Here is a 26,424-nt window from a genome sequence, read left to right as displayed (position 1 = left end):
AGTCAGGCTGCCAGACTTATCCTGGGTCAGGCTCACATTGTGCAAAATCCTGGCCTGTGGGCCCAAGCAGCAACGCAGCATCAGGCGCATAAGCCCACCACGGCTCACACGAAAAGGCACACTTAGCGCAAGTACGAGCACGCAAGCTCCAGCTGTGCGTTGCCTATCTGGTTCACTTACAAGGACCCTTATCAGTCCGTCTTTTCCCAGATGGACAACGGAAGGCTGCCCATTGCTTCTTAGTTTCAAAGACTCCTTTTTCGCCCAAGAGCCCAACCAGATTCCTGACACCATCTGGAGACGGAAAACGGCTGCCACTCGCTCGCGCGCTCTCTTGCCAAATCAGTTTAAGATGCTCACGCTGCAAGTGTTTAAGGCACTGGTAGCGCTTTGCACGTTGTTCTAACAGGCCCAAATGGCTACTTGGCTGTTAACGGATCACTTTCTGCCAAAGGCGATCTCACCAAGGCAGCAGCCACCGACAATTCAATGACCAGTCACTCCAAGAAAAAGAAATGAAGACAACTTTATTGAGCTGAATAGCATACTGCAGGTTACGTCCCGTCCCTTACAAGGGACACGGCTGATGAAACAGATCTTTATTGTTTTTTTCCAGCAGGTGGTAAAATGCCCAAACCAAAGTAAAGAGTCACAAGGGCTCAAGTGACAAAATCCACAAGACGGCACGTTGGGATGGATAGCACAGAGCGCAAGCTCTCTTCTCCACAACACTAAGCAAGCGATGGAACCTGCCACGGGGAAGTGTAGGGCGAGGTGCCCGGGGGGCGGCAGAACCAGCACCTCCTTGCATGGAGCAGCAGCAGCAGGGCCACACAGAGAAGAGCCAGGCCCGGCTCCGAATCCACCGTTGCCTCTTTGCAAGGAGACGTTCAACATCCAAACTGATTCAAGGTTTGGCTTTTTTAAAAAATGTAGATCAAAGCACCCACCTGTTCTCTTAAAACCATTCTAAGCAAAGTCTATGATGAAGTACTAGAGGAAAAGTCATCTCCCTCCCCCACCCTCCAAGAAAACAGCTAAATTTCCCAGGGAGGAGATGTTACTTAAATACAACTTCATAAATAGTAACATTATGGAGAAAAAAAAACACCCCGACATCTTGTTCTTTCCTCCTCCTTGCAGCATAAAATTAAGCACTGTAGAAATATTTTCAGAAAAATCAAAGAGTGTCTAATATAGACAGTTAAATATAGCTCTGCGAACAGGATGGAAGGGAAAGAGGGGGAAATCTGTGTTTTAAAAACTTACTAGAATACTCGAAACGTAAGAACCTGTCATTGTACGGGACTCACTTTCACGCTGGCCTTCTTCACAGATGGCCAGCTAAAGTCAGAATTATAGGAGAATAAAATTTCACTCCCGGGGTAAGAGGGGGCTTCCTTCCCAGTCTTTCTGCCGTGTGGAAGAGAGGGGAAGAGCTTCAGTGTCAATAATGGGCTCAAGCATTAAGTGATATATAGGGCTGGATCCTGTGCATTTATTCCACTAACAGTGGAGCTTTCACCGTGGGTAAGGAAACTTCCCCAGACACAAGACAGAGCCTTTTGCATCAGGGGCGAATCCTTTCGCGGGGGGAAGAAAGCACCACTGTGGAGGAATGGTTTGCAGAATCCCTACATGCACGCTCTGCATAGTTACAGATTGCTTCCTGGCTATCTTTGAACCCTGGCTAGCATTATTCTCAGTGCAGACTACCCCATGAGAGGGAAGAGAGGCTCCACAGAAGCCTGCAAAGCTGTCCCCAATTCCTGAACTGTTGTGAAAGGCAGGCAGCAACAACCACTGCGCTGGATTTTTAAAAGGCATTTTGGACTTTCAAGGTTAGCTCATAATGGGAGATCTTCATTTGTACAACAAAATTTAATAAGGAACCTGTCTTGCTATAATCTCTGCGTGTCTTATTGCAATGGTTTGACAGAAAAATACAAAACTCTTGCCTGGAGAAAAAAATACTCCCCTCCCATTTATTAAAAAAGGTACGCATAGAGAGAAATATAGATTTCCTTTTGGGGGCAGGGGCTATAAAGAATTCACTTGATCTATTAATTTTTATCTTAAGAAAATGCAAGCTAAATTAAAAAATAAAAATGGGCACAACGCACATCCCAACTGGCTGAGGATGGCATGGGGGTGGAAATTTGCAGCCTCAAGTAGGAAAATACAGCCGTGCATCTCTGGACAGTTTTACAGCCTTTTTACCCTTCCTCTGGCATTGAATATTTTAAAAAAACGTGGAAATTGAGGAAAAAATAATGTCAGTACTTAACATTGAGGAGAAAATTGGCTGTTTTTATAAAGCCAGAGGCAGAAACGCCCCAGGGTCAAGAACCAAGCACTGCTTCAGATTTTTCTTCTTTTTAAAAAAAGGAGGCTAGAGACCCTGAAAAAGCTTAATACTGAGGAAGGAAGGAACTGCTCCTCCCAAGGGAAAGAAGAAGAAGTTTGGTCCGTTAGCAAAATACGAAAGGCTTAAAAACCCGCATCCTACTGTTGTCACTGCTGAGCGGAGACACATAATGGTATAGTTTAAAAGCCAACCCCCCCCCATAAAATTCCTCTCCCTCTCCATTCTGCCCCCAAAGTAGAGAAAGAGCACCTAGAAAAGGGGCAGAGGAGGCTGCCAGAGGGGATTGGCTCCTTGTCCTAGTGAGGCCTTAGACGTGAAACCAGAAAAAGAGAGAAGAAAAATAATGTCTCTCTTGGACATGAGATGTTTTGGTGTGTTAACTTGAGCAGGAGGGAATTTCTTGGCCTAAAAGCTGCATACTTAAAAAAACAAGAAAAAAACCTGATATGGCAATTCGGGGGGAAAAGTTTAAATACATTTTAGATACTTTAAAAAAAAAGATGAAAAAAATCGATCTTTTGCAAAGTGTTCCGACCTGGGCTCACTAACGTGCGCCCCTCTTCCCCTTTGGAGGAACTGGAGCACAGACAGGAATTCTTGGCTGTGAAAGCTACTCTGCCCTCACAGGGGTCTGGGCCATACGCAAGGGCGCCCGGCCCTTCTCAAGAGGTAGCCCATAAAGCCCCTTGTAGGACTGGAGGGGGGGTGCCTCTATGCCAACACTGGAGGGAACATGTGGCTTTGGGAGAGCCAATGTGCTCCCAGAACGGTACGTTGTCACTAACACTACACTGCTGGGTGCATCCCAGCCTTTGACCTTCTGTAAGATTTGGCTGTTGAGGTCAAAAAAAGTTCCAGGTATCAGCTGCCTGGGAGGGCTGAAGGTTTCTCAGACTTCACAGACCGTGGAGGAATCTTCTGCTTACATCGGAAAAACCGTATTTCACTGCAAGAGAGAAAAGAGTGCACGAATTAGGCTCACGGCAGGCGACAGACAGTGCTCACACCTTAACGCCGCAGGAAAGAGGCACTAATACTGGACAGGCCCTTAAATGAAGGCTGGTTCCCGCACATCTCCACCTTCGGAAACAACAAAGAGTCAGCAGGGGCAGAGCCCTTCCGTGGAGGACCATCACCTTGAGTTCACTCCACACAGAGATCTGCCTGCCCGCCTTGCCAGTCTTTTGCTTTAGGAAAGGGTATTTATTCCAGGATTCCTCTCTTCTGTTCTCAACTTTTATTTCTCATCATTGCTGCTCCTGCCCGTTTTAGTGGGTTGGAATGCCAAACGAAGGCCACTCCCCGGGCCAGACTGGCCACTCTTGGGGCCGTGGCTTCAGTGACTTCAGCCAAAAATCAGGCCCCCCTCCCCACTCCCCTCCCATACCCTCAAGAGGACTTACAAAGCTGATCTCCGTCTCAGGCAAATCTTCAAACTGCTCCGTCAGCCCTGATGGCTGGTCAGGCATGGAGGGTCCAGGGGAAGCACTGCAGGGAACGGGGGCGGGGGGAGAGGAGGAGGAGATGCAAAGTTAAGCGGCTTTCCGTACAGCACGGTGTGTGGCACAAACTATAACTGCTGCAACGGCTTATAGAGCACCACCACAAAACTGCAGCGTTCTCTCCCCTACCCCGATTCTGTGCAATGGGCAACTGAGCTGGACGCGCCCATCAGGAGCAAAAAGCCCGTCACCCACCATCCCGCCTGTCAGGTCAGGCAAAGCAGCCTCAGGAAGAAAGGTTGCTGGGTAGCCAGCATGAAAATGCCTCTTAGAGGTTCTGCGTCTCACATGGCCAAAGAAATCAGCTCCTTCTCCCACACTTGGCTCACCTGGCTTGTTAAGCTGCCTACACTTATTCGCATGCAGCACCCAATTGCTGCAGGCACTCTAGAAATGCACTGGTTACCCAGTGAAACGGATAACCAGTGCATTCCCAAGCAGTGCTCCGATGATTCCCACAGCATCACAAGGCTAAAGGGCGGGCCTGTGTACACAGCTGCTGTTTTAGTTCTCCCTTGGACTGAAGTTGGGCAGCCGATTCCAGCACAAGCGGAGGTTTTTCTCCACCTTCAAGCTGTTTAGCAATCTGTCAGGTGCGCCAACCTACTGGACTGTGGCACCAGCTAGGAGGAGGATTACCCCACCAGACCGGTGACTTAAGAACCATTCAGAGTGGGTTTCTGCCCATCTTGGAGGGCTCCTAGCTGCACACGGACTCCTCCCATTCCTAGTGCTTGCGTCCAACCCAGAGCCCTCCACAGTGTGTGGAGACCCAGATGTGGCCCTCAGGACAAAAAGTTTGCCTGAAGTACTCACTGCCCTCTCATTTTAAATCCAGCAGTCCCAGGCAGACAGTGGTTTGAGTGTCAGAAGAAGACCTGGGAGACTGTGCCATAGAAGCTCACTAGGCAACCTAGGCCCGTCACACAGCCTAACCCTACCGCAGAGGGCTGCTGGGAGGATAAAAGGGAGGAAGGGAGAATAAAGCTGCGGACTGCTTTGGCTATAAACAAACAAATGAACAGTCCCTTTCTCTACCATCCAGAAGCAGTAGCTCCTTGGCCAGGTTATCGCTGAGCCGGCAAGCCTGTTCCTGGGCCAGACCATCTGAGATGGCAGATGGGGGGTGTCAACGGACTGATCCTCCATCTAAAACAAGTTTCTCTAAGCACAGAAGGGAAGGGGCTTAGCCTAGCCTCCCATCTAATACACAAGTTTGTAGTTCATCACACGAGCCACTGAACTGACCCCGCCAAACTTCACCACTCCAGCAAAGCTGTGTGTGACTCTACTTGACAGCCTCCCTCTTGAGTTCCTGCGTTCCACCCCCCTCACCCCCTCCCAGGGAACACACACGTTTCGGACTACCGCTTGCAAGGGACAGGGTCCCAGAGGCCTCAAGCTTCCTTGTCTGCCCAGTTTAGGTCTCACCTACTTGAAAACATGCTGAACTAGCTACCTCCTCGGATAAGTTGTCTGAACTGTGACATTCTTCTCTCTCTGACCTAGGTGGAGATTAAGAGACAGACTCATTGATGAAAAGCCTGGAGCAAGTTGTCCCCAACCCCGGGCGACGTGCAGCAAGATAACCCAGGATTCAAAGCTCAGCACGGGTTATGAGAGATCCCTGTCATGTGATCAAGTTTCCAGCTGAAACGCACGTCTCCGGTGAAACGAGCTGGGAGAGCAAAAGGAAGGAGATGGCCCGCGGGGATGGGGAGGGCATCTCCGCACGTTGCCTTAAGTTGCTCTAAAAACACTTTAATGACAATAAAGCAGGGAACTATGGAAAGGGAAGAATAACTACCACCTATACTTCCCACTCTGCCCTGGAATCTTACTGGGTGACCGTGGGCCATTCACGTCTTCTCAGCCTAACCTGCCTCATAGGGTTGCTGTGAGAATAAAATGGAGGAGAACAGCGTGAACCTCTTTGGGGAGAAAGGCAGGGTATAAATGAAGTAAACAAATACAATTATTTCCTTCTCTTTGCAGTCATGAGATCTCGAACCTTTCTAGTTAATCAACAGAGAGATTCAAGTGGCGGGCAACACTGAATTCCCCCCGGCGGGGGGGGGGGGGGCGTAATGCTGGCTTTTACTAGTTGGATTTTAATGGCCAGTTAGCAACCTGGCTAGCTCCTCCTTCTCTATAGCTGCCTCCCTGACCACAACTCGCCTGTTTAGGAATGTCGAGCTCAGCCAGAACTGTGTACTCCAGGTTTGGATTATAGGCACGGTCATCCTTGCCTCATGTATACACACCAAGTTTCAAAACCCTGTTTGGCTGCTCATCTAAACTTGACTAAACAGCACTCAATGCCAGTCCTGACTGGCTCACTGGCCTCCAACAATGCATAAGTGGAACAGAAAATGTACTTAGGCCAGTCCCACTTGTACCAACTTTAGCACAGGGGCTGCTACGACACGCAGCCATTCAACAAAATGTTAAAACGAAACTATGAGCACAAGGAGCAGTGGAATGTACACAACAATCAGTTCCACCGGGGTTTATTTAACGTGGTATGGAAATTGTATCAGAAGAAATGCCTTATGCTGACCTGCGCGTTTGGAAGAGGCAGCCGGGATCCCACTGCTTTCCTTAATGCAAGCAGCCACTGCAGTGCAGTCGCACCTCTGCAAGGTCTGTTGAATGCACAGAATCCCTCCACAGGCTCCAGTCCAATAAGGCTAACTCCATTTTGAACTTGCGTGAACCAAGACTGCCCCCCGTCTAGCTGGATAGTGAAGGAGGAGGCTTGTGATTCCATACTTCCCATACACTTAACTATTTACAGAAATTGCCCACCCTTCAGTGTCATGAAGGCTCTCATTTCCCTTCGAAAAACAGTTTTCCTTTTAAAAAGTACAATTCCGTGACCAAACTTCCATCCCACTTTGGTTGTCTTCAGGGCTTTTTTTCTGGGAAAAGAGGTGGTGGAACTCAGGACTGCACAATGATGTCACTTTGGGTCAGCTGGAACAAGGGGGGAGTTTTTTAAAGTTTAAATTTCCCTTGGCGAAAATGGTCACATGGCCAGTGGCCCCGCCCCCTGATCTCCAGACAGAGGGGGGTGGTTAGATTGCCCTCCAAGCTGCATGGCGCTGAGGGCAATCTAAACTCCCCCCATCTGGAGATCAGGGGGCGGGGCCACCAGCCATGTGACCATTTTCAAGAGGTGCCGGAACTCCGTTCCACCACGTTCCTGCTGAAAAAAAGCCCTGGTTGTCTTAACAAGTTAACAAAGAGCGGGGATTCTTTTGCTCCAGATGTTGGGGTTTTCTCATGAGGCTGAGGTTAAGAGTTGGATCACGGAGGGAGGCTGAAGGGTGGGACAGGCTAAACCAAAAGAAAAACTTTCTCTGCAAACTCAATTGCCTTGATATCCATAGGAAAGACGGCTGAAAGGACTGTGTACAGGGGACTCACTCCCCACCCCACAGGGGACTCACTCCCCACCCCCACCCCTGCACAAGGCCGGGAGATGGGGAATAATGAACCCTGGGAAAGAGACAGAAAGGGGGCAGAGACGGCAGGCTGTGTGACAAAAACACTCTGCATCCTGTGCCCCTTCTTGCCCCACAAAAATCCGCCCAAACTCTTCTGAGCCCCCCCTTTTCATTTCCTCAGTGTTTAGACAATGGTTCCTAAATATTTCAGGCTTTTTCTTCCAGCTGTGAGAAATAGACACTCAGTGGACGGGGAGAGAAATGGTCAGCGCTGGGTGAATGTCATCATCCTGAAACTGCACGCGTGGACGTCCAAATCATGCCAGGTGTAATCTGAAGAGCAAATATGTCCCACTTCTGAGTGTTGGGCCCAAACAACAGACCGTGTCCCCATAGAGTGCGTTCACATCCCTGCTGTCAAAAAAAAATGGCAGTCGACTCTCACTATTAGTTACGGGGCATTTCACTTCTGAAGGGCTCTCGCTGCTACTTCTGTAGGGGACTGAAATGTCCCTGTTCCTCTCTGCTTCACCCTCTGAACAAGGATGGAGGGAAAAATAGCAACCCTCTCCTGTACAAGGGAAAGGAGGAGGACGGATGCGGCCCTTTGCTGCCCTGCCTGGGAAGACAACAGGAGATATTCTTATGACAGGAAGAAATGCGTCCAATTGGAAGAGCTGATGGCTGGCCTTTGAGCCGCAGGGGTTTAATCTAGCAGGCCTTGCTTTGAATCTGCCCCAAGCCATACTGACTGGGTGCATTCAAAATCAAACCTAGTTTCCAAGTTCAAAGGTATCATGCCCCCACTAGAGAGGGGGAAGGGCAGAGCTTTGCAAAGGTGCCCCCAAGCAGCTGCCTAAAGAGGAGTCCAGCAATGGCGGGATAACAGACCCAGGGGTCAAGAGGCCGAAGCAGACCAAGCCTCAGTTGGGATCCCAGACTTCAGCGCTTCCGGGGCAAACAAACAGCTTCTACAGTGCTTAGCCAACTTATCTAGGTCTCACCTCACCTATCAGAGTAGAAGCTGAGCACGGACACAGTGGAAATGGTCTCTGGCCCCTGCTCTCCCTCCAACCTGTGCAGAGATTGACAGAGATTAGAGGCTTCTTCAGCTTGGGCCTGCCCAAAACAAGGCTGATTGGGGGGAGGGTGCTACAGCCAAGGACAACCTGGGCTTCCGCCAGGCCCAGCTCAAGAACAGCCCTCTGCTCTGAGGAGCTGCTCCCTCCATAGCTTGCTTTTGCTACCCTGGCAGCGATCGGCAGAGTTATCCACAAGAGAACACGAGCTTCTTCTGTGCCTAGACAATGTAATCGCATTGTTGAGGTCCTCCGCACAGCCAGAAAGAACGCAGTCCAGAGAAGCAGAACCACCCTTGCTCAAGTCATCAGCAAGAGGTGACCTGCCTCAGAGTTCTACAGAAATCCCACGTCTGTTTTCTGCTCCCCACCCCTCACCAGCCAGTTCTCAGCATTCTGTCGCATCACCTTCACAAGGGCTAGGACATCACTCAATGTGTAACAGCGCTAACTGAACAGCACGAGAGCGCACACAACTCATTCTTTAAAGCACCAACGAAACTCTGATCACCCATCTTGGTGCTGCTTTGCCCCGAGCCACCTCGCATCCAGATACCTCTCCCCAGTCGTTAGCCATCGCAGCCAAAATGGGAACTCCCTCGTCCCTCACAGGAGCTGAACTATGAACGTCCAAGTTCCCTGAGCTGCTGAACGTTTTGAGCCAGCGCCCCAATTGTGCTGGAGGCTTCACTGCCCCCCATCCCCAAAGGCAGGCAGCCTAGCTCTCAACTGACAGGGATCCTTCAGGTGACCCATAACATGCGCTACACCCTACAAGGGTTTCTTGCCTTCTATCCACACAAACACAGCCCCACGGCACAAGGGGTATTCTAGCAACAACCCCCCTTTTTATGTTACTTGATTCATATTGTTATGATGCTTTTACTGTATGTTTTAATTGCACATCTTTGTGGTAAGCCGCCCTGAGCCCACTTGCGGGAAGGGTGGGGTATAAGCTGAATAAAATAAAAAATAATAAGTAAATGCATATATTGGTTCTCAAAAGATGAAGAGTAAATATACCATCACGGCCACCTCTTGAGCTCAAAAGCCAACAGAAGAGAGGCCAAACGCAGCCACCGCCTTTGTCGGGAAAGCCCCCGCCCCTCACCTAGTGGATCTCTCCAGAACGACTGGAGGAGCCGCATCCTTGGAGGCACCCGATTGGTGCACTTCAGCGCCCACTGACCTAAGCAGAGAAGGTTTTGTAAAAGAAGAAGAGTTTTTCCTCAGTAGCAAGCGATGGAAGAGAGCCAGGGCAGGCAGCTGTTACACGAAGGGGGCAAAACGCCTTGTGGACGTGAACCAGCAGTCCAAGAAAGCCCAGATTCAGCAAGGAGCAACACCAACTGGCTTTCAGGGCTCAAGTCTCACGGTACTTGAAACGTGACATCCCCGCTTCAGCAAGCTGGGCCCTGCAGTGCAAAAACGGCTATTGCAGAAGTGGCCATGCGTGGGCAGTTCTTTCTGATCACAGGCTGAATTTCTGATTGCACACAGTTAACGTTTTTTTTATCACGACCTGGGATTCAGGCGTGGGCTGTCAGGAGGAAGCACAACGGCTCGCTTGCTCTCTTTTTGTGAAGAGCGGACGTCTACAGAAACTTCCTGTAGGAAATTTCTCACGGGGGAATGGAAGCAAAGGAACGTGGCAGGCCTGCTTTTCAACATCCTGGAGAATATTTTCAGGGGGTTTTTTTGAGGGGTGGGTGGGGGGTGTCTGCATTTGGTACAAGGAGCCTAAATTTGGTAGAAGCAGCCTAAAGGGGCGGGCATTAAATGCCAGGATAACAAGAGGCTCTTCAAAACAGTGAGAGAGAACTGCCCAGTGGATCTCTTCTGTTCGTGGCAGAGCTGCAATTAGTGCAACGGATCTGCGGCAAGCAACTACTCAGAATATTTTTTTGTCATTAATTTGGTTCGGAAAGGTTTGCCACAAGGAGTGTTGGAAAGACAAGGAGAGAATGCTTCATGCATCGTGAGCCAGGGCCATGCAAGGAGGAAGCCAGCCAACATGCCACGTGGACGCTGTCAGCTGTAATACAGCACAGAGGCTGATTCGCACACGGCTCACAGGAAGGCTCCGCAAAAGACACCATGCAGTTCAAAGGCGTCAACTGGACTGAAAACAGACACATGCAGAAACCGTGCCCCCCCTCCTTGTCTGTTGAGAGATGCAGTGAAGGAAGAGTCTCGGTTTCAGGGAGGGCTTATCTTTTATGTTAAACCAGCAATACTATAGCTTTCAAGGGAGCTCATTTAAAAGCTGGACATAACTGCAAGAGACTATCAGAGGATTAATGACGGCCCCTAGTAAATAAAGATGTAAGAACTTCCCCTGCTGCCCCAAGCATCCTGGCCCTGAATTAACTCTTCCACACCAAGAGCATAAAATGTGCCCAGACCGGGTCCCTCAAGCTGTCCCTCTGGCTCAGAATTCCATCCAACGGACTGCAGCCTCCAGCAGTCTTCTGGGGCTACTCCAGTGTCAGCCTTCCATCTCTAGGAAGCAGGTGCGGAAGAGAACTGCAAGACCCTTCACTGGCATGTGAATGATCAGGTCTGGAGACCTTAAAGGCTGGGGGGGGGCAGGGAAGTCTGCAGGACTGATTCTAACCTCCCCCCATGGGGTTGGATGGGGAAGAGACAAGAGAGGAGAAGACAGACGGGGAAGAGACAGAGAAGTTTCAAGTGTTCCCTTCGGTAATTCCACGAGTAGGACGTGGTGCTAGTGTCCAGCCCTCCTGCTCGGTGGATTCTGGCAGTGACCAAATATGGAGATGTGCTCCCTTTGCATTATTTATTTCGATTCCAGAAGCCAAAAGGGAGGCTGCTGTTCAGAGCAGACAAACCCCGTCCCTCCACTCCTGCAAAGACCACCCCTTAAACTTTCAGGCTCATTTGCAGTCCTTAGGTCTATAAACTTGCTTTAGCTAAAAAGGCAGGATTCTCTGGATGCCATATTTTGCCTTTAGGTGGCAAGATCAGGAATGAAACACATGCGTACATACAACCATGCCCAGGCATCCCTTTTTCACTATATCCCTCTAATTCCATCAGAAAAGTCAACGCGGCTTTAACTCTGCCACACTAAACACATGCAAGTTTTTGGACAGTCTGGCTTTCAGAAAACTGTATACATTGGGACACACAGAAAAACTCAAGGGAGGCCTTTGCTCACAGCAATCAGCGCAGCCCTTCCATGCACTGGAAGACCCAGTGGAGGTTTACCTGTTGGCTGGAGAATTGTAGCCTCTGCTCCCCAGAGAGGAGGTGGACAGCGTGGTGGCCGCGGAGTCGCTGTTTGCTTCATCTACCGGAGGTGTCTGGGGGAGGAGATCGGGGCGGCCCAGCTGGGAACCTGCAAGAGGAAGACAGGCAGAGGAATCTACCAGGCACTGGCACTTGCGGGGGGGGGGGGGGGCGCACTATGCAGATCAGCTACACAGCCCCTGCAGCCGCTGAAGATGCCCGGGGCTGCTGCCATAAAGCCAAGTAGTTTCTGTTTACTTATTTAAAAAAAAAAATCAAAAGATGTGGCTGAGGGTCTTCTTTGCGACTCCCACCGATGGCAGAATCACAACGGCTTAAAGTTCCCAGGAGCATTGCTGTTCTCTTCCCCCTCCCTCTTTGGCAAGAATGAATCCCAAACACGGGACAGGAATTGAGAAACATGCACGTGCAGACTGGGAGAAGCTGAAACAATATTTGGAGAAGAAATGGGAGGTGGGAGGAGAACTGTGGCAGTTTGAGAACTATTGAAGTACATTAAAACGCAGAGGGGGGTGATCTTGCCGGGGGGGAGAAGAGGTATAAGTAAATCTCTAAGCAGTTATGTTACTAGATTGATATATATAGAATAATAAATAGAATATTGAGAGAAAACAACTAATCATAAGGGTTAAATATAGGGATTGATTAACTAATAATATTTTCTTTCTGATTCTGTACAAGGTACCAAACTGAATATGTTTATCTGAAGGTATATATGAGTCAAATTGATTGATATATAGATTTATGATTGAAGGGAATAGAAATATTAATGTAAACAAATATAACTAAAACAGAAAGAAGAAGATAGAATGAATAATATATAGAGTATAAGTTAAGCTGGTTGATTTATAGGAATGTATGGCTTACATAGTTTACATTATACAGAAATATTTGAAAATGGAATTATGGGATAAATTGTTTATCCATTATGGAAAAAGGGACTCATAGTTAGGGTACAGAGCATTAAAAATAGTTAAAGAAGTATTGCTTAGAATAAAGGGAGAATATATATTTGTTAGATAGAGGAATAAATAAAGAGTAAGGGAAAAGGGACAAAGGGTTGGAAAACTGTTGGAAGTCAACAAAAAAGGGGGGGAAAGGGAGGGGGTTAGAAACTGAGAAATGGGAAAATTGACTGTAATGTGTAAATATATGATCCTAACCCAATAAAAAATTTTTCAAAAAAAAAAAAAGAGAAGCATGCACTGGTGTGTGTGTGGGAGGAGGGTGGAGGCTGCAGGAGAAGAGCCCCAGCACTCCCCCACGGGGTTGTCTTCCACGAGCCTCCTCCGGGTTCTTGCCCAGACTTACACAGTGCGGCTAAGTCAGTTCAGCCACCACACAACTCACACAGCGTTCCGTGCTGTGTCCGGTCCGCCCCCCTCCCTTCCACGGGGTCTCAGCACCATATGCGGAGCCACCAGCACGAAGCCAAGAGCCAAGGCAGAAAAGCAGCAGCTCCGCGGGTGTGACTCTGCGGCTGCCCTCCCGCTCGCCAAGGCCCAGCCCAGGGCTTGCACGAGGACCTTCTTTGCAACACGCCAGCTGCTTGTGAGGAGGGAAAGGGGTCTTTTACAAAGGTGATCCTTTCAACTTATTTCGCCTCCCAGCATGCCCAAATCTTGCAATGGTGCAACCCAGCAGCAAACGCATCGTGGGTGGTTTCTCGCTCTGCCCAAGGGGCTGGAGAGAAAGGCAGGCCCCCCCCCTCTCTCTCTCGACCCGCTTGCTTGTCTGTAGGCAACCACCAACCTTGCTCCACCTCTGCCTCCATCGTGACCTGCACTTTTGTTTCGCATACTGCTTGTGTCTGGGAAGGGCCCGACCGCCGAGGAGCTGCTACGCCAGACCGGCTCTTTTTCGAAGGGGACGGTTTTACTTTAAAGAGAAAAAGCACACACAGACATCCACCAGGAGTTGTCTTTATTGGTCCCGAAATGAGATGCAAGACTTCAGACCGCTGAAAAAGCCCACTGTCGGATGGGGCAGGGGGCCAGGCTCTTCCCCTCACACCCCATGCTCGGTCACTGGGGCCCTTCCCCTGCTTCTGCCCGATCTTGCACAGGTTATGTGCTGCAAGGAGATATGTGGGTGGATGTGGCAAAAGGGGAGAGTGATGGACTAGGTATCCACAGTGACTGCAGCCACCAAGTGTGGCAAAGCCAAGTAACCCAGGACTCTGGGAGGAGAGGTTTGAGGAACAGGGGGCGAAAGGAGGACAGTGAGCCCACACAGGTGGTACACAGCTCATGGGGGCTACAGGGCCATTGCATATGATTTTCATACGCTGGAACAGGGACATCTGACAGCATCACGGTAGTGGTGCTGTTACCATGTAGACAGGCCGTGCTTTATCACAGTGCGTTGTAGCCGAGATGGGTTCAGCTACAAACAGAGCTGGTACTCTGGCTGCTTCAGCTCAGTTCTACCCACTCTAATAGCTCACGACACTCCAGGGTCCCCGGAGTCAGCCTTTCTAAGGTGCCCATGACAGAGCCGAGGGCAGGCTCCATCCCCTCACTTAAATGGATGTGTTTTCATCCACAAGCTCATTTACACACAAGCAGGAGGGCCTTAAGGCACGCTTCGGATCAATGATCCATCCAGTCCAGTCTTGCCTACTAAAACCGGCAGAAGCTTTTTGGGGTGCTCTCCAGGCCTCTGAGCCAAGGGCCTTGAACTGGACGGAACCCAGGACTTTCTACGCATGCTACCACCATGGAACTACTGGCCCTTTCCCAACACCCCCTAAAAAGCATCCAGGAAACAGAGAGAGGAGTTGTGAAGGGGGCTGCTTACATACTGGACAGTCAAGGGGAGCAGCGTTTACCTGGGGATAAAAGGATTTACCTGGGCCCGTGGAGGGCTGGATGAGGCCTGCATGGAGTGGGGGAGGGTGATCTAGGAGCACCCCTTAAAGGTCTCGCTGCACACACACACGAGGGGCTAAATTCACCCAGCCTGCTCGAGGAAATAACTTACAGGGGATTTTCTTGAACACCATGTTACACATGAACCGCTGGAACCTTTCTGCGTAGAAACTGGGCCTGTGAACTGACACCGTATCCTGCAAACGACAAGCACAGAGTCCGTCATTCTCCAAAGGGAAAGAAGGCCAAAGACCACCAGAAACTTCGTGCAGGTTCCAAACAAGAGTTCGCCAGTTTAGTAAGTTTTTAAATCCTTTAATGGTCTGCTGTATCCGATCGAACCTAAGTTCTGAGGGAAGAGCAAGGTCACTGACAGTTGAAAGAAAAGAAGTGGCCTACTCAACTCGTCTGGGAGCGTAGCCGCCTGTCTGTCTGTCTGTCTGTCTGTCTGTCTGTCTGTCTGTCTGTCTTCCTGATTCTCTTATCTGGAAAACTTTTTCCTGTAACAAACTCTCCTGCCTCCTCCCTCCATAAGTTGGAAGGACACCTCCCGCCCCCCCCCCCCCCCGGTCTCTTGCCTCCCTCCAAACCCAGGTAATCCAACAGAAGTGTTTTCAGGCTCCGTTCCTATGCAAGGAGACGGTTCTTTGATTTATTTATTTATTTTATTCGATTTATGCCCCGCCCTCCCCACAGATGGGCACAGATGGGATTTATTCCAAGTTGTGTTCTGCAATCTGACCTTGGAAGCCCTGCTCTGCTGCATACCCTCATCTCCTTCTCCTTGCTTTCCCTCAGCCTCTCTTTTGAATCTTCCCTTGGGTTTTCTCCTTAAGAACATAAGAACATAAGCAAAGCCATGTTGGATCAGGCCAGTGGCCCATCCAGTCCAACATTCTGTCACACACAGTGGCTAGAAATCCAGTGCCATCTAAAGGACTGTCAGTGAGGCCAGGACACCAGAAGCCCTCCCACTGCCTTCCTTCCAGCACCAAGACAACAGAGCACCACCTCCCCACAAAGAGAATACCATCTATCTCCTGTGGCTAATAGCCACTGATGGACAGTGATCGGCTTGCTTAGTCCATGCGTGGCCTTGGCCATCTGCCTAGTCACTTGGAAACCACCCCTAAATGTATTCCCCATACAGTATCATACACCATTATGTGCAACTCTGTTTTCCCTGCTTGGTTTTTTCCTTTTCCCCTCACCCCAAACCTCTCCCAAGTTACATGTAGCACAAGAGTGCACGTGCGCATTTTCTCCAGGCATTTTGGTGCAACATGCACGCTTGATACTATTCCAAGTGCCTAAGTGCGTTCTGTTATTCCGTTCAATAACATCCTTGATTATCCTGCTAAATTCCAGCCGCCATTTTCATTTCCAAATCTGACTTGGAGCTTCATTTGTTTTAAATATCCATAGGTTATGTGGGTTGTGAGTGCATGTAATTCCCCAAATGTCAGGGGTTAAACCTGCAGCTCCTTTAGGACAGAAGAGGTGTCTCCCCAACACTGATCCTTTTCAGGGCGTATTTGCACCCGAGCAGGAAATAGGCCCCCACTCACACAGACACACACTTAGCTTTATTGCGTCTTCCCAAGCACACAGCTAGCAACTAATTCAATTGGCTAAATTTTTAGTCAACCGATCAAGCCACGCTCATCATTGTCTTTTGAAAACAGGTTTTCACTGTCATGGCCTAGCTGTCCCAGCTCTTCTTGGGCATCCGTCCTTCACGATGGGGGCAGAGGCCTTTTAAAATTAAACTGTCCTGTAATTCACCTTTTCAAACCCAGCCCTCGGAATGCAGGAAGACAACAAACATCATTTCCTCTAACTGACATCCTGGGACGGATCAAGGGATGTTGTTCTACCCTTTTGGTATCATCCTAAAACCGGGGTAGATGCAACAAGAAGGCCGACTTGCCATGGAGTTTGGTAGGGACTGATTTGGATGGAGAGAACTCCTTTCCTCCAACACCAACACCCCCTTGGGAAATGAGGATACAAAAAAGCTCTTTAGTGGGGTGTGTGTGTGTGTGTGTGTGTGTGTGTGTGTGTGTGTGTGTGAGTGAGTGAGTGAGTGAGTGAGTGAGAGAGAGAGAGAGAGAGAGAGAGAGAGAGAGAGAGAGAGAGAGAGAGAGAGAGAGAGATTCAGGGGATAGAAGACAGAGAGTCCTAAAGTCAGGCCTGCCTTCACCTTTCCAACCACTGGACACCCATTCTGGCAGAGGTAATTACTATCTGGTAATTCTAAAGGGACAGCTACTGGTTTGGATTTCTTTTTTTCCCTTCTCTCATTAGCTGTAGTCTTGTACACTGCTCCTTCTACAGGTCAAGCCCGTTTCAATTTGGATGGTGGCAGCTCTACCAGAGGAACCTAGGACTGGGATGGAGTGAGAAGCCCCCCTCCCGTTCATAACTCCATCCAATGCAGCTCCCAGAGAACTAGAGCCCTCGGCTTCTGCTCTGGACTGGAGTCTTCTCTTTATCAGTCCTGGCCTTAAACATACACCCAATGCAACAAGAGTGCAGAAGGCATGTGGAAGGCAGGGGCACAGGCACTCTTCGGGGAGATCCCTGCCCTTTCTAAGACACGGGAGCAAGAGAGAGAGTTTGGGCTGCTCACCCCATCGTGAACAAGTGCCTTCCAGGAATGTTCCAGCTTTTTCATGAACCTGAAAACAAAGATTGGTGAAGGTGAGAAAAGGATTGTTTCACAGGGAACTTCAAAAAACTAATCTTTTTTTTTTTTGAGGGTAAGAAGCTGGAAGGGCATGAGAAGGGAGATACTCCCCACCCACCCCAATCTCACTGTTTGTGTCCCCCTCACTGTTACTCAGTCCATCTTGGCAAGCAACCGGAGCCCTGCCATGCAAGCGTCATATCAGAAGGACTTTTCGGGCTTCTCCAGAAATACCAGCTCATCTGCTCCAAGGTGGCACAATCATTGCGCAGACTGAAAAAGCATTACGTGAGGAGCCAACCAAGGATTTTAGCAGCTCAATTTATCTTTTCTCCTGAAATGGGGGACCCGCTTTTCTCCTGAAATGGGGGACCTGCCATTCTCCCCTCCTTCATTTCAGCCTAACAACCACCCTGGGAGGTAGATTAAGACAGACAAGAATGACTGGAATAAGGTCACCCAGCAATTTCCATAGCAGAGTGGGAATTTGAACGGGGGTTTACCAGACCCTAGTCCAGTTCTCTAACCGCTATACCATGCACACAGAAACTGCAAAAAAGTCAAATGTCAAGTGAACTAGTAACAACAACAGCAAAAACAAAAACAACAACTGTACTTATATACTGCCCTTCACTACTGGATGAAATCACAGAGAGGGATTTGCCTATCTACTCGCTCCCAGTGAAAGACCCACTGACCACGCTAGCAGCACACATCTCATAGAATGTCAGGCTCTGGTCACTGTACTCTGTAGCCCTTGCCAGGAAGACAAGCTTGTCTGCTCCAATGTCAGTCATGCACTTGTTCTATTTTTTTTTTAAATGGAAAGGGATTTTTTAAAAAAAACTTAGCCTTACTTTCTCTCCCCCTTCCTCAGTGCAAGGAATTTCCCTTTGGTGAATTTCTCAAGGCAATTATCCATAATGCACAAAAAAACTCCTAACAACTTTGAAGTAAATGAACCTGAACCTCCAAAGTAAGTGGTTTGCTGTTCCGGCGCCACAGAAACATCGTCCAAAAAACACTCGTCATCAAAAATGTCTGGCAATTGCAAGTCGCTGCCTGCCTCCTGCCCTTCTCCCCCATTATTTCCTGTATGTTTCCCTGGGCATAACAGCCTCGCCTTATAAAAAAACCTGTTCTGTAAGGGCTTGCCCTCAATGGTTGCTGCGTCATCTTTAATTACTTCCCGTGTGAAGGGAAGCCTCCCCCTTGTCATCACCACGGAGCGGACGGAAAGGGTGGGCTTTATCAGGCTGCTACTCAAAGCCTTGCTGGGCTCAAGATGTTTTGTTTAAAAATCAGGTAGTCAAATCCAAAACCAAGGTGCTTTTGGGGAGGGTGCAAACTCAGGCAACAGCCTCACAGGAGAGAGAAGACGAAATCCCAGCGCTAAAAGAGTCAGCCAGATGCTCGCAGGAGGACTCCAGCTGCCTCTGGAACGTGGAGGCTCCACTTGGCCATTACAGCTAGTAGTCACTGCAAGACTTCTTTTCTAGGCATTTGACTAAACTCGTTTATTTATTTATTTTATGTCATTTATAGTCTGCCTTTCTCACTGAGACTCAAGGTGGATTACACAGTGTGAGATTAGTACAGTCAATATCAAGGACAATTTCATAATTCCATAGGGTAAATAAACACAAGTTTACAAAGACGCAACATTAGCAAGAATCCAATACAAAGTTGAAGAAATGCTGAAACAAAACATAAGCAATTCTATGGCTGACATAGGAGTACATATTTAAAGCAACAGAGAGTACGTAAGGCAACACAACGGTATGTAAGGCAACACAGTGGTGAAATCTGTGGGTGAAGTCTATGGCCCCTAACTCATTAGCAGAACAACTGAGACCCCTCCCTACAACACAAAAGCCTTTTTGAACTCATGTTAAAGACAATCTCTTTCGCTCTCTCACGCGCAACTCGGAAATAACTTTTTATTTTTCAAGGGGGACTGACCAGTTTTCTTCCCCAACTTGACTAAAATTTATGAGAAATGCTAAGAGCTGGACAGGGCAGCCAGCAGCCTCTTGGAGATCAAGGGAAAGAGAACTGGTTTGTCTAGTTTGGGGGATTATTCGACAGAGAAGCACAAGCGATCCAAAGTCAAAATTCTACGGTGAGTCTAATGGGATGTGGGGCAGGCGTCTAAAGGCATAAGGGACTCAGGGCTGGACTCCTGGCCGAGAGCCACGTGGCTCCCAAGCCGACAACTGCTTCTGGCATCAGGGAGGCGGAGATCAAGTTGGAGCCTTCTTACCTGTAAGATTGCAACACGTCTATGATTCCAATGTACAAGAGCAGCCTCTCCCCTTTGGAGTTTCGAGACGGGATCCCTCCCATTCTAGAAGGAGAAAGCGACAAATAAGGACACACGTGAGCTGGCAGGTGCCCGTCCAAGCCCAGAAGCATTTTCATTCACTAGGAATCAGCCACACGTGAGCGGAACCCTGACAGCTGGGCTTGCCGGTTGCCTGACTGAACAGTAAAACATGTCAGCGATCAACAGCTAAGCCAGCAGCTGGGTCACGACGAACTCTGTGGGCATCCCCAAACCACACAGCAGATGCAGCTGAGCTTAACGCGTGACCAGATAATGCCCCGCAAATCAAGGAAGCAATTCACAGCATCCTCATGCGGAGTCTGGCCACTGGTCATCTAGCTGGTCTGCTCTGACCGGCAGCAGCTCTCCAGGGTCTCTGGCAGGGCAAGGTGTTTCCCAACTCCCTGCTTATGAGAAATGCCAAGAGGTGGACAGGGCAGCCAGCAGCCTCTTGCCGATCAAGGGAAAGAGAACTGGTTTGTCTAGTCTGGGGAATTATTCGACAGAGAAGCACAGAGGAACTCTTGAACACATGTGAAACTGCCTTCTTCTGAACCAGCCCATCAAGGTCACTGTTGCCTACTGAGGCTGGCAGTGGTTCTCCAGCATCTCAGGCAGAGGTCTTTCACATCACCTACTACCCGGCCCTTTTTAACTGGCGATGCCAAGGACTGAACTTGGGACATGCTGCAAGCCAAGCACATGCACTGCCTCTCAGCCACGGCTGCTCCCTGGGGATTAGTAAAAAGTCCAGTAGCACCTTGAAGACTAACCAACTTTATTGCAGCATAAGCTTTCGAGAACCACAGCTCTCTTCGTCAGATGCACCATCAGAAAAGAACTGTGATTCTCGAAAGCTTATGCTACAATACAGTTGGTTAGTCTTAAAGGTGATACTGTTTACTATTTTGCAACTACAGACTGACACGGCTAACTCCTCTGGATCTATGTCCTTGGGGATTATATCTGGGCCCTTCCGCATGCCAAGCACGTTCTCTCCCATGGCGCCCGCCCTCAAGAGGCCCAGCACTCCCATGCCCCAACCCACAGCTTTGCTCAAGAGGAGCCTGAGACTCCAACAGACTAACAACAAACACACCAAGTGAGCAGCGACGGTTGTAGCTGTTTTAAACATTTACTGGAACATTTATTTGATTTAATTTATACCCCGCCCTCCCCACAAATGGGCTCAGGGCAGCTAACAACCTTCATAAAACACAGTGAATCAATAAAAACCATAAAATCAATAATAATCTGTAAAAGTCATTAAAATAGTCCAGATGCAGGCTATTTAAAGAAATATTTGGGAGTCCGTATATGGGCATAGCAGATGGCTAGGGGCAGCCCCAGAAAAAGTGGTGGTCTTTGATGGAAGAAGGGGGACACACGCCGAAGGCAAAACTGGGGTGGGGTAGAGTCTCTTTGCCACTTCCATAAGCTTTGCCTGCCCGCAGTTCCCACCAAGACCAGCCTACAGAGAGGTGCTGGCTGTATTTTGCACGTTTCTAGCCTTGTGGGGTCAGGATCACCAATTGGAGGCCGCTGGCCCAAACCCGGCTCACTGGTCTGCAACCAGCTTGAAGCAAAAGATGAGCAGCAAATCCACTGTCTATGGCAAGCAAACATGCTGGTTGGCTGCCTGAGTGCTTGAGGTGCCATACCCCACAGGCCCACATTTCATAAAGCATTACTGAAAAGTTGGTTGCTGGCATATTTTCAGCAGGGCTTGAGTCCAGGGACACCTTAAGAGACCCACAAGATTTTCAAGGTGTAAGCTTCCGAGAGTCCAAGTGCTCTTCGGTGGCCGAAGAAGGGAGCTCTGACTCTCGAAAGCTTACAGCCTGAAAATCTTGTGGGTCTGTAAGGTGCCCCTGGACTCTAATTTTGCTGTTCTCCTGCAGATCAACACGGCTACCCACCTAAAAATATCCTTGTGGAAGCTATATTTTGAGGTTTCAAAGGACAAATCTCAAGGGTGGACTGGGATGGTGTCAGTGCAAGCATCACTCGGAGCAAGTGCCTACTGTTTGCTAGGAAGAAATCCAACCTGCAGATTTGCTTCACTGGCCTCGTTCATTCAGGCAGCAATCTGGTGTCCAACTGGAGGGACATCCAAGCTTCTTTTTGGTGCTCCCCACCCTCAAAAGCCACCACAAACTTACTGGTCGTCGGTCTCAACGGTGCCACCTCTTCGGGCCTCCCCTTGGATGGACTCCATGGCTGTGGAATAGAGGGCTTTTTGTGCAGCAGGCCGCCGCATGTCCGCCTGGGAGGACCCATCCACAACCGCCCGCTCCCTTTGAGCTTGATCGAGGTTGTGAACTGCCACGAGCAAACTGTAATCCATGATTTTGAAACTCTGCAAAACCTGAGGTGGTGGCAGTGAAATACACAGTTAAGCCAATATATTCCAAGGCCATGCAAAAAAACTCAAGATTGCATCATTCATTCCAAGCAAAACCCTTTTATCCATTTTGTTTTTCAAACCTGCCCCATCCCAAGGGCTTCTCTACTTCTTCAACCAACATCTGGCATGTATTTATTTTGCATCACACCCTAACCTCACAGCATTTAAGGAAGATAGCTTGTTTGGTAAGCAGGCAGATTTCTTTTTTAATTTTGTAAAGAGGCAGACTAGCCGGAGGAAGGAGGCTTGTGCTGGAATAAAAATGTTCTAGGTTCCATTTAAAAGTAATACTGGTGAGGCTGTCCCATGAGCCTTTGAGCCAGATGCTGCAGGGGTGCACAGCCTCTACTGAGCTTCTAATTCTCCAGCTTCACATTTAAAAGTCAAGCCTCAGTCTTTAAGGCACCAGAAGACTCAACAACTCCAGCCAAGAAAACAAATGGACAACAAAAGAAAGAGACAGAAGTTAATGCCCCATCTGACCTACAGCAAGCTACGTTTCCAGACTCTGACTGCATTTGTTCAGAAACACACACATGCCCTGCTTCCCCCAGAGGGTGAGCCAAACACTCAGCGAGAGTTCAACTGCTGATGCCGCATTGGAAAGAAAACCCTCTCCGTTCCCACCTACCAAGCAGTCCCTCTGCAACGTCTTGCACAAGGCGTTGTACATGTCTGCGTCCAGGAAGAGGCCGTCCTGGACATCCTGCATGAAATCCAGATCCTTGTAGGTGGGGAAGACCTTCTCACGCTCCTTCTGGGATGCCCGGCGTTTGTATGTGGAGCCTTTCAAGTCGTACTTCTGGTGCATCCGGACGGAGCGGGGCAAGAGGTTGTTCATCACCACAATCCGGATGTTCTTGCCTCCGGCCTGCACGCAGTAGAGCCCGTAGAACTTGGGCAGCAGCGTCCGAGGGTTCTGATTCAAGTTCTAGAAGGAACGAAGAACAGCTTTCTGTAGGCCTTTGGAGAGGGGCTGGACTAACCTGCACTCTGCCAGTGTGGTGTTAAAGCTTCCAAGCTTCATATGGCCTGGGACTGCCTCTCTTGGCAGCGGCCCACGACAGCTGTAGTCAGGACCTGCTCTGTTCTAATACTGCTTCAGATCCCAACAGCAGTGGCTGGGAGCAGGGCCTTCTTGTCGGTAGCCCCAAAGCTTGGACTGCTTTCCCTGCTAAGGAAGATCAAGAGGACTTCCTGTTTATATAATTTCTGCAAGCCACCTAAAACTTTTGGCCAAATCTGTGACTTAATCAGTGGGCTCTGGAATGTTTTGTGTGGGTTTGTATGAACCAAGTGACACTTATCTGTCTGAAGTAAGCCGTTTGGGTAGTGGCAGGAAGCAACCTAAACCACTTTAAAAGTAACGATGTATGTTCTGGAATTGTGAGTGACCCCAACGCCATCTGCTTTAACGCTTGACCTGAAGGCAAGACCAGCCACCAGCTTCCCCACAGGTCACAGCAGACATTTTCCAACCGTACTGAGGTTTCACAGAAGGCCCTCCCTGAACTCAGCCACAGGTGCTTCTCTCTCCCAGCAGTGCCTGGCTACAGGGGAGCATGAGGCATATCCCAAAGGGCACCCCGGGTCATGCAGCAAGGCCTAGCAGGCCCTGTGTGAACTGTGATAAGCATCTGGGAACAGACTCCTCTGCAACAGACAGGTCCTGCCGGGGAGGAAAGACATATGCAAACACAGGGAGCTGCCTTATACTGAATCAGATCGCTGACCCATCAAAGCCAGCATCGCCCACTCAGACTGGCATCTGCTTTCCAGGGTCCCGGGTGGAGGTATTTCACATCACCGCCTATTTGATCGTTTCAAGTGGAGATGCCGGGGATTGAACCTGGGACCTTCAGGCAGATCACCATTTATACGCTGCTGTTATGTAAACAGGACCCGAATGTGACTCAAGAAATTAGCAAGTGACGCGCCAGAGGAAGATCCTTGCAGGGCATACGGGTCGAGCTGACTTGGGGAACAAGGCAAAATGCAACTTCCCCCTCCTCTGCTTCTCACGGGGGAGGGAGGGGACAACTTATTCCTTCTTGAACTCGAATAAGAGCTTTAGCCAGCCGCCAAGCTGTCTGAAAGGAAATGCAGTGGCACGCTGCCACATCGATCACCGAGGTAGAGGTGGTGTGTGCGTGTGCGATTCCCTAAAGCATCCAGTGACCATCTGAAGTATACATCTGGGGGAGCGAGGCTGTCCAGTATCCCTCCTGCCCCCAACCCAAGAATATTCATGGCTGCTCCTTGCTATCAAGAGGGAAAACGCTGCCTTGGCTGGTCAGCCACGCCCCCTCCCCGCCAACTCACCATATAGTAGCCTGGCAGCAGCTTCTGCAAGAACTCGGCTTCTTTGTGCTGAACAGTTTTGATAATGAACTCGTCATCACTGGAGACGTAGAAGATAGAGCCACTGGCCCCGGAGTTGGAGAGCTCAATGAGGGGTTCGCTACAAAGGGAGCACTGGGAAGGGGGCGGGGGGCGGGGGGGGGGAGAGGGGAAGAGAACACACAGCAGTAAGGACAGGAGGCAAGAGATCTCCCGAAACCAAGATGAGCCAAGACTCTCGGTGGAACGTACGTGCTTAAGCCTGGCCACGGGCTACAGACAAAACTTCATACTTCAAGGAAAGGCTACACATGAAGGAAAACTTAACTTGGGATGCTGAACGACAAAACCTAATTCCACATATTGAGGAGTGCATGCTGTGTGTGCACGCCATGCGCATACACACACACACACACACCCCTAAATGGAGCCAGGGCTAAAGGGTCCACAACCTTAGCTCCAGCCATTCCCGTGTGAGCCCAGGACATGGGCAAAGAGCTCTGTCACCCTGCCCCCCCCCCCACATTGTGAGCTGCAGCAAAAGCAGGGAGACTCTGACAAGGCCTCTTAGGCACCTGAGGGGCAGTTATCACTGCCACCAAGACAGAGGCCAAGGACTCATGGAAAACAACAGAGATGCATAATTAGGGGAGGCGTTCCCGGAACTGGGGCTATGCTGAGAGTGATACTGAAGCCCCCGGATGGAACCACGGAAGGCTACACTCCTGCCGCTCTGGCCCAGGACAGCGAGACCACCTCCAGTCCTGGAGGGTAAGGCCCACACAGTCACGGCAACTGACCCGGAGTGTGGGGGCGGGGGGTGTCCAATCAGCACAACCGCCGACTGAAAACTAAGATTTGGGTGGAACTCTCTCTCTAGAGCACCAGAGCCCAAGGCGGAGAAGATGGGAAGGCCCTCCTTGGGAACTCTTCCTGATCAGGTAGGGTGGGAAACCACACCGAGCAGAGCCAGGCAACGGGTGTTTCGGGCTCCCGGAATAAAGGGTTCCTTTCCAACATCTGCCCTACGGACCGATTCATTAGGATCCGAGTTCCCCTGCCTATTTACAATGTTAAGGTAGGCAAGCAGGAAGACAGGCGGGGGGGGGGGGAGGCTGCCAGCTTCCGACCAGATCCAGGTAACATCAGAACGGTCGACTGCGGCGGGGGTGAAAATGGGAGGAGGCAAACCTGAGTTAATCTGCCGGTCACCCCCTGCTCACCCTGCCTATCAGTTGCTTCTGGTCGAGAAATCAAGTGGCAAAGGCAACTCAACCCTCCCACCGGCTGCTGCTTGGGATTAAGCAGTGAAGTGGCTAAATTTGCAGATGACACGAAATTGTTCAGGGTGGTGAAAGCCAGAGAGGATTGTGAGGCACTCCAAAGGGATCTGTCGAGGCTAGAAGAGTGGGCATCCATGTGGCAAATGAGGTTCAATGTAGCCAAGTGCAAAGTAATGCACATTGGAACCAAAAATCCAAAATATAAATACAAGTTGATGGGGTCTGAACTGGCGGAGACTGACCAAGAGAGAGATCTTGGAGTCATGATAGATAACTCACTAAAAACGTCAGCACAGTGTGCGACTGCCATAAAAAAAGCTAATGCTATGCTAGGGGTTATTAGGAAAGGGATTGAAAACAAATCAGCCGGTATCATAATGCCTCTGTATAAATCGATGGTGAGGCCTCATTTGGAGTACTGTGTACAGTTCTGGTCGCCACACCTTAAAAAAGATATCATAGCACTGGAAAAAGTACAGAGAAGGGCAACTAAAATGATTAAAGGGTTGGAACACTTTCCCTATGAGGAAAGATTGAGGCGCTTGGGGCTCTTTAGCCTGGAGAAAAGACGACTGAGGGGAGACATGATAGAGGTTTACAAGATAATGCACGGGTTAGAGAAGGTAGAGAAAGATGTGTTTTTCTCCCTTTCTCACAATACAAGAACTCGTGGGCACTCTATGAAATTATTGAGCAGTCGGGTTAGAACAGATAGAAGAAAATACTACTTTACACAAAGGGTGATAAACACATGGAATTCGTTGCCACAGGAGGTGGTGGCAGCTACAAGCATTGCCAGCTTCAAGAGGGGACTGGACAAATATATGGAGCAGAGGTC

At 49.5% G+C, this 26,424-nt stretch overlaps 1 protein-coding gene across 5 annotated transcripts in view; it reads right to left on the bottom strand.

The window, feature by feature from the left end:
• Positions 1-507: 507 nt before the first annotated feature.
• PIP5K1A (phosphatidylinositol-4-phosphate 5-kinase type 1 alpha) overlaps positions 508-26,424 on the bottom strand; it is a 53,036-nt gene continuing 27,119 nt past the window's right edge. For 4 of the 5 annotated variants that reach the window (XM_054998533.1, XM_054998547.1, XM_054998556.1 and 1 more), the window contains 11 exons: positions 24,286-24,438; positions 22,595-22,894; positions 21,719-21,924; positions 19,494-19,577; positions 17,174-17,222; positions 14,654-14,738; positions 13,424-13,549; positions 11,630-11,759; positions 9,510-9,587; positions 3,772-3,856; positions 508-3,314 (listed from right to left, as the gene is read on the bottom strand). In XM_054998533.1, the coding sequence (XP_054854508.1) occupies positions 3,312-3,314; positions 3,772-3,856; positions 9,510-9,587; positions 11,630-11,759; positions 13,424-13,549; positions 14,654-14,738; positions 17,174-17,222; positions 19,494-19,577; positions 21,719-21,924; positions 22,595-22,894; positions 24,286-24,438 (1,299 nt within the window). In that variant the 3' untranslated portion in view covers positions 508-3,311. The remainder of the gene's footprint in view (positions 3,315-3,771; positions 3,857-9,509; positions 9,588-11,629; positions 11,760-13,423; positions 13,550-14,653; positions 14,739-17,173; positions 17,223-19,493; positions 19,578-21,718; positions 21,925-22,594; positions 22,895-24,285; positions 24,439-26,424) is intronic. The other variant, XM_054998542.1, reaches the window with a different exon arrangement.

Source organism: Eublepharis macularius, chromosome 1, assembly GCF_028583425.1.
Source record: "Eublepharis macularius isolate TG4126 chromosome 1, MPM_Emac_v1.0, whole genome shotgun sequence".
Classification (NCBI taxonomy): domain Eukaryota; kingdom Metazoa; phylum Chordata; class Lepidosauria; order Squamata; family Eublepharidae; genus Eublepharis; species Eublepharis macularius.
This window is presented reverse-complemented; position numbering and strand designations above follow the sequence as displayed.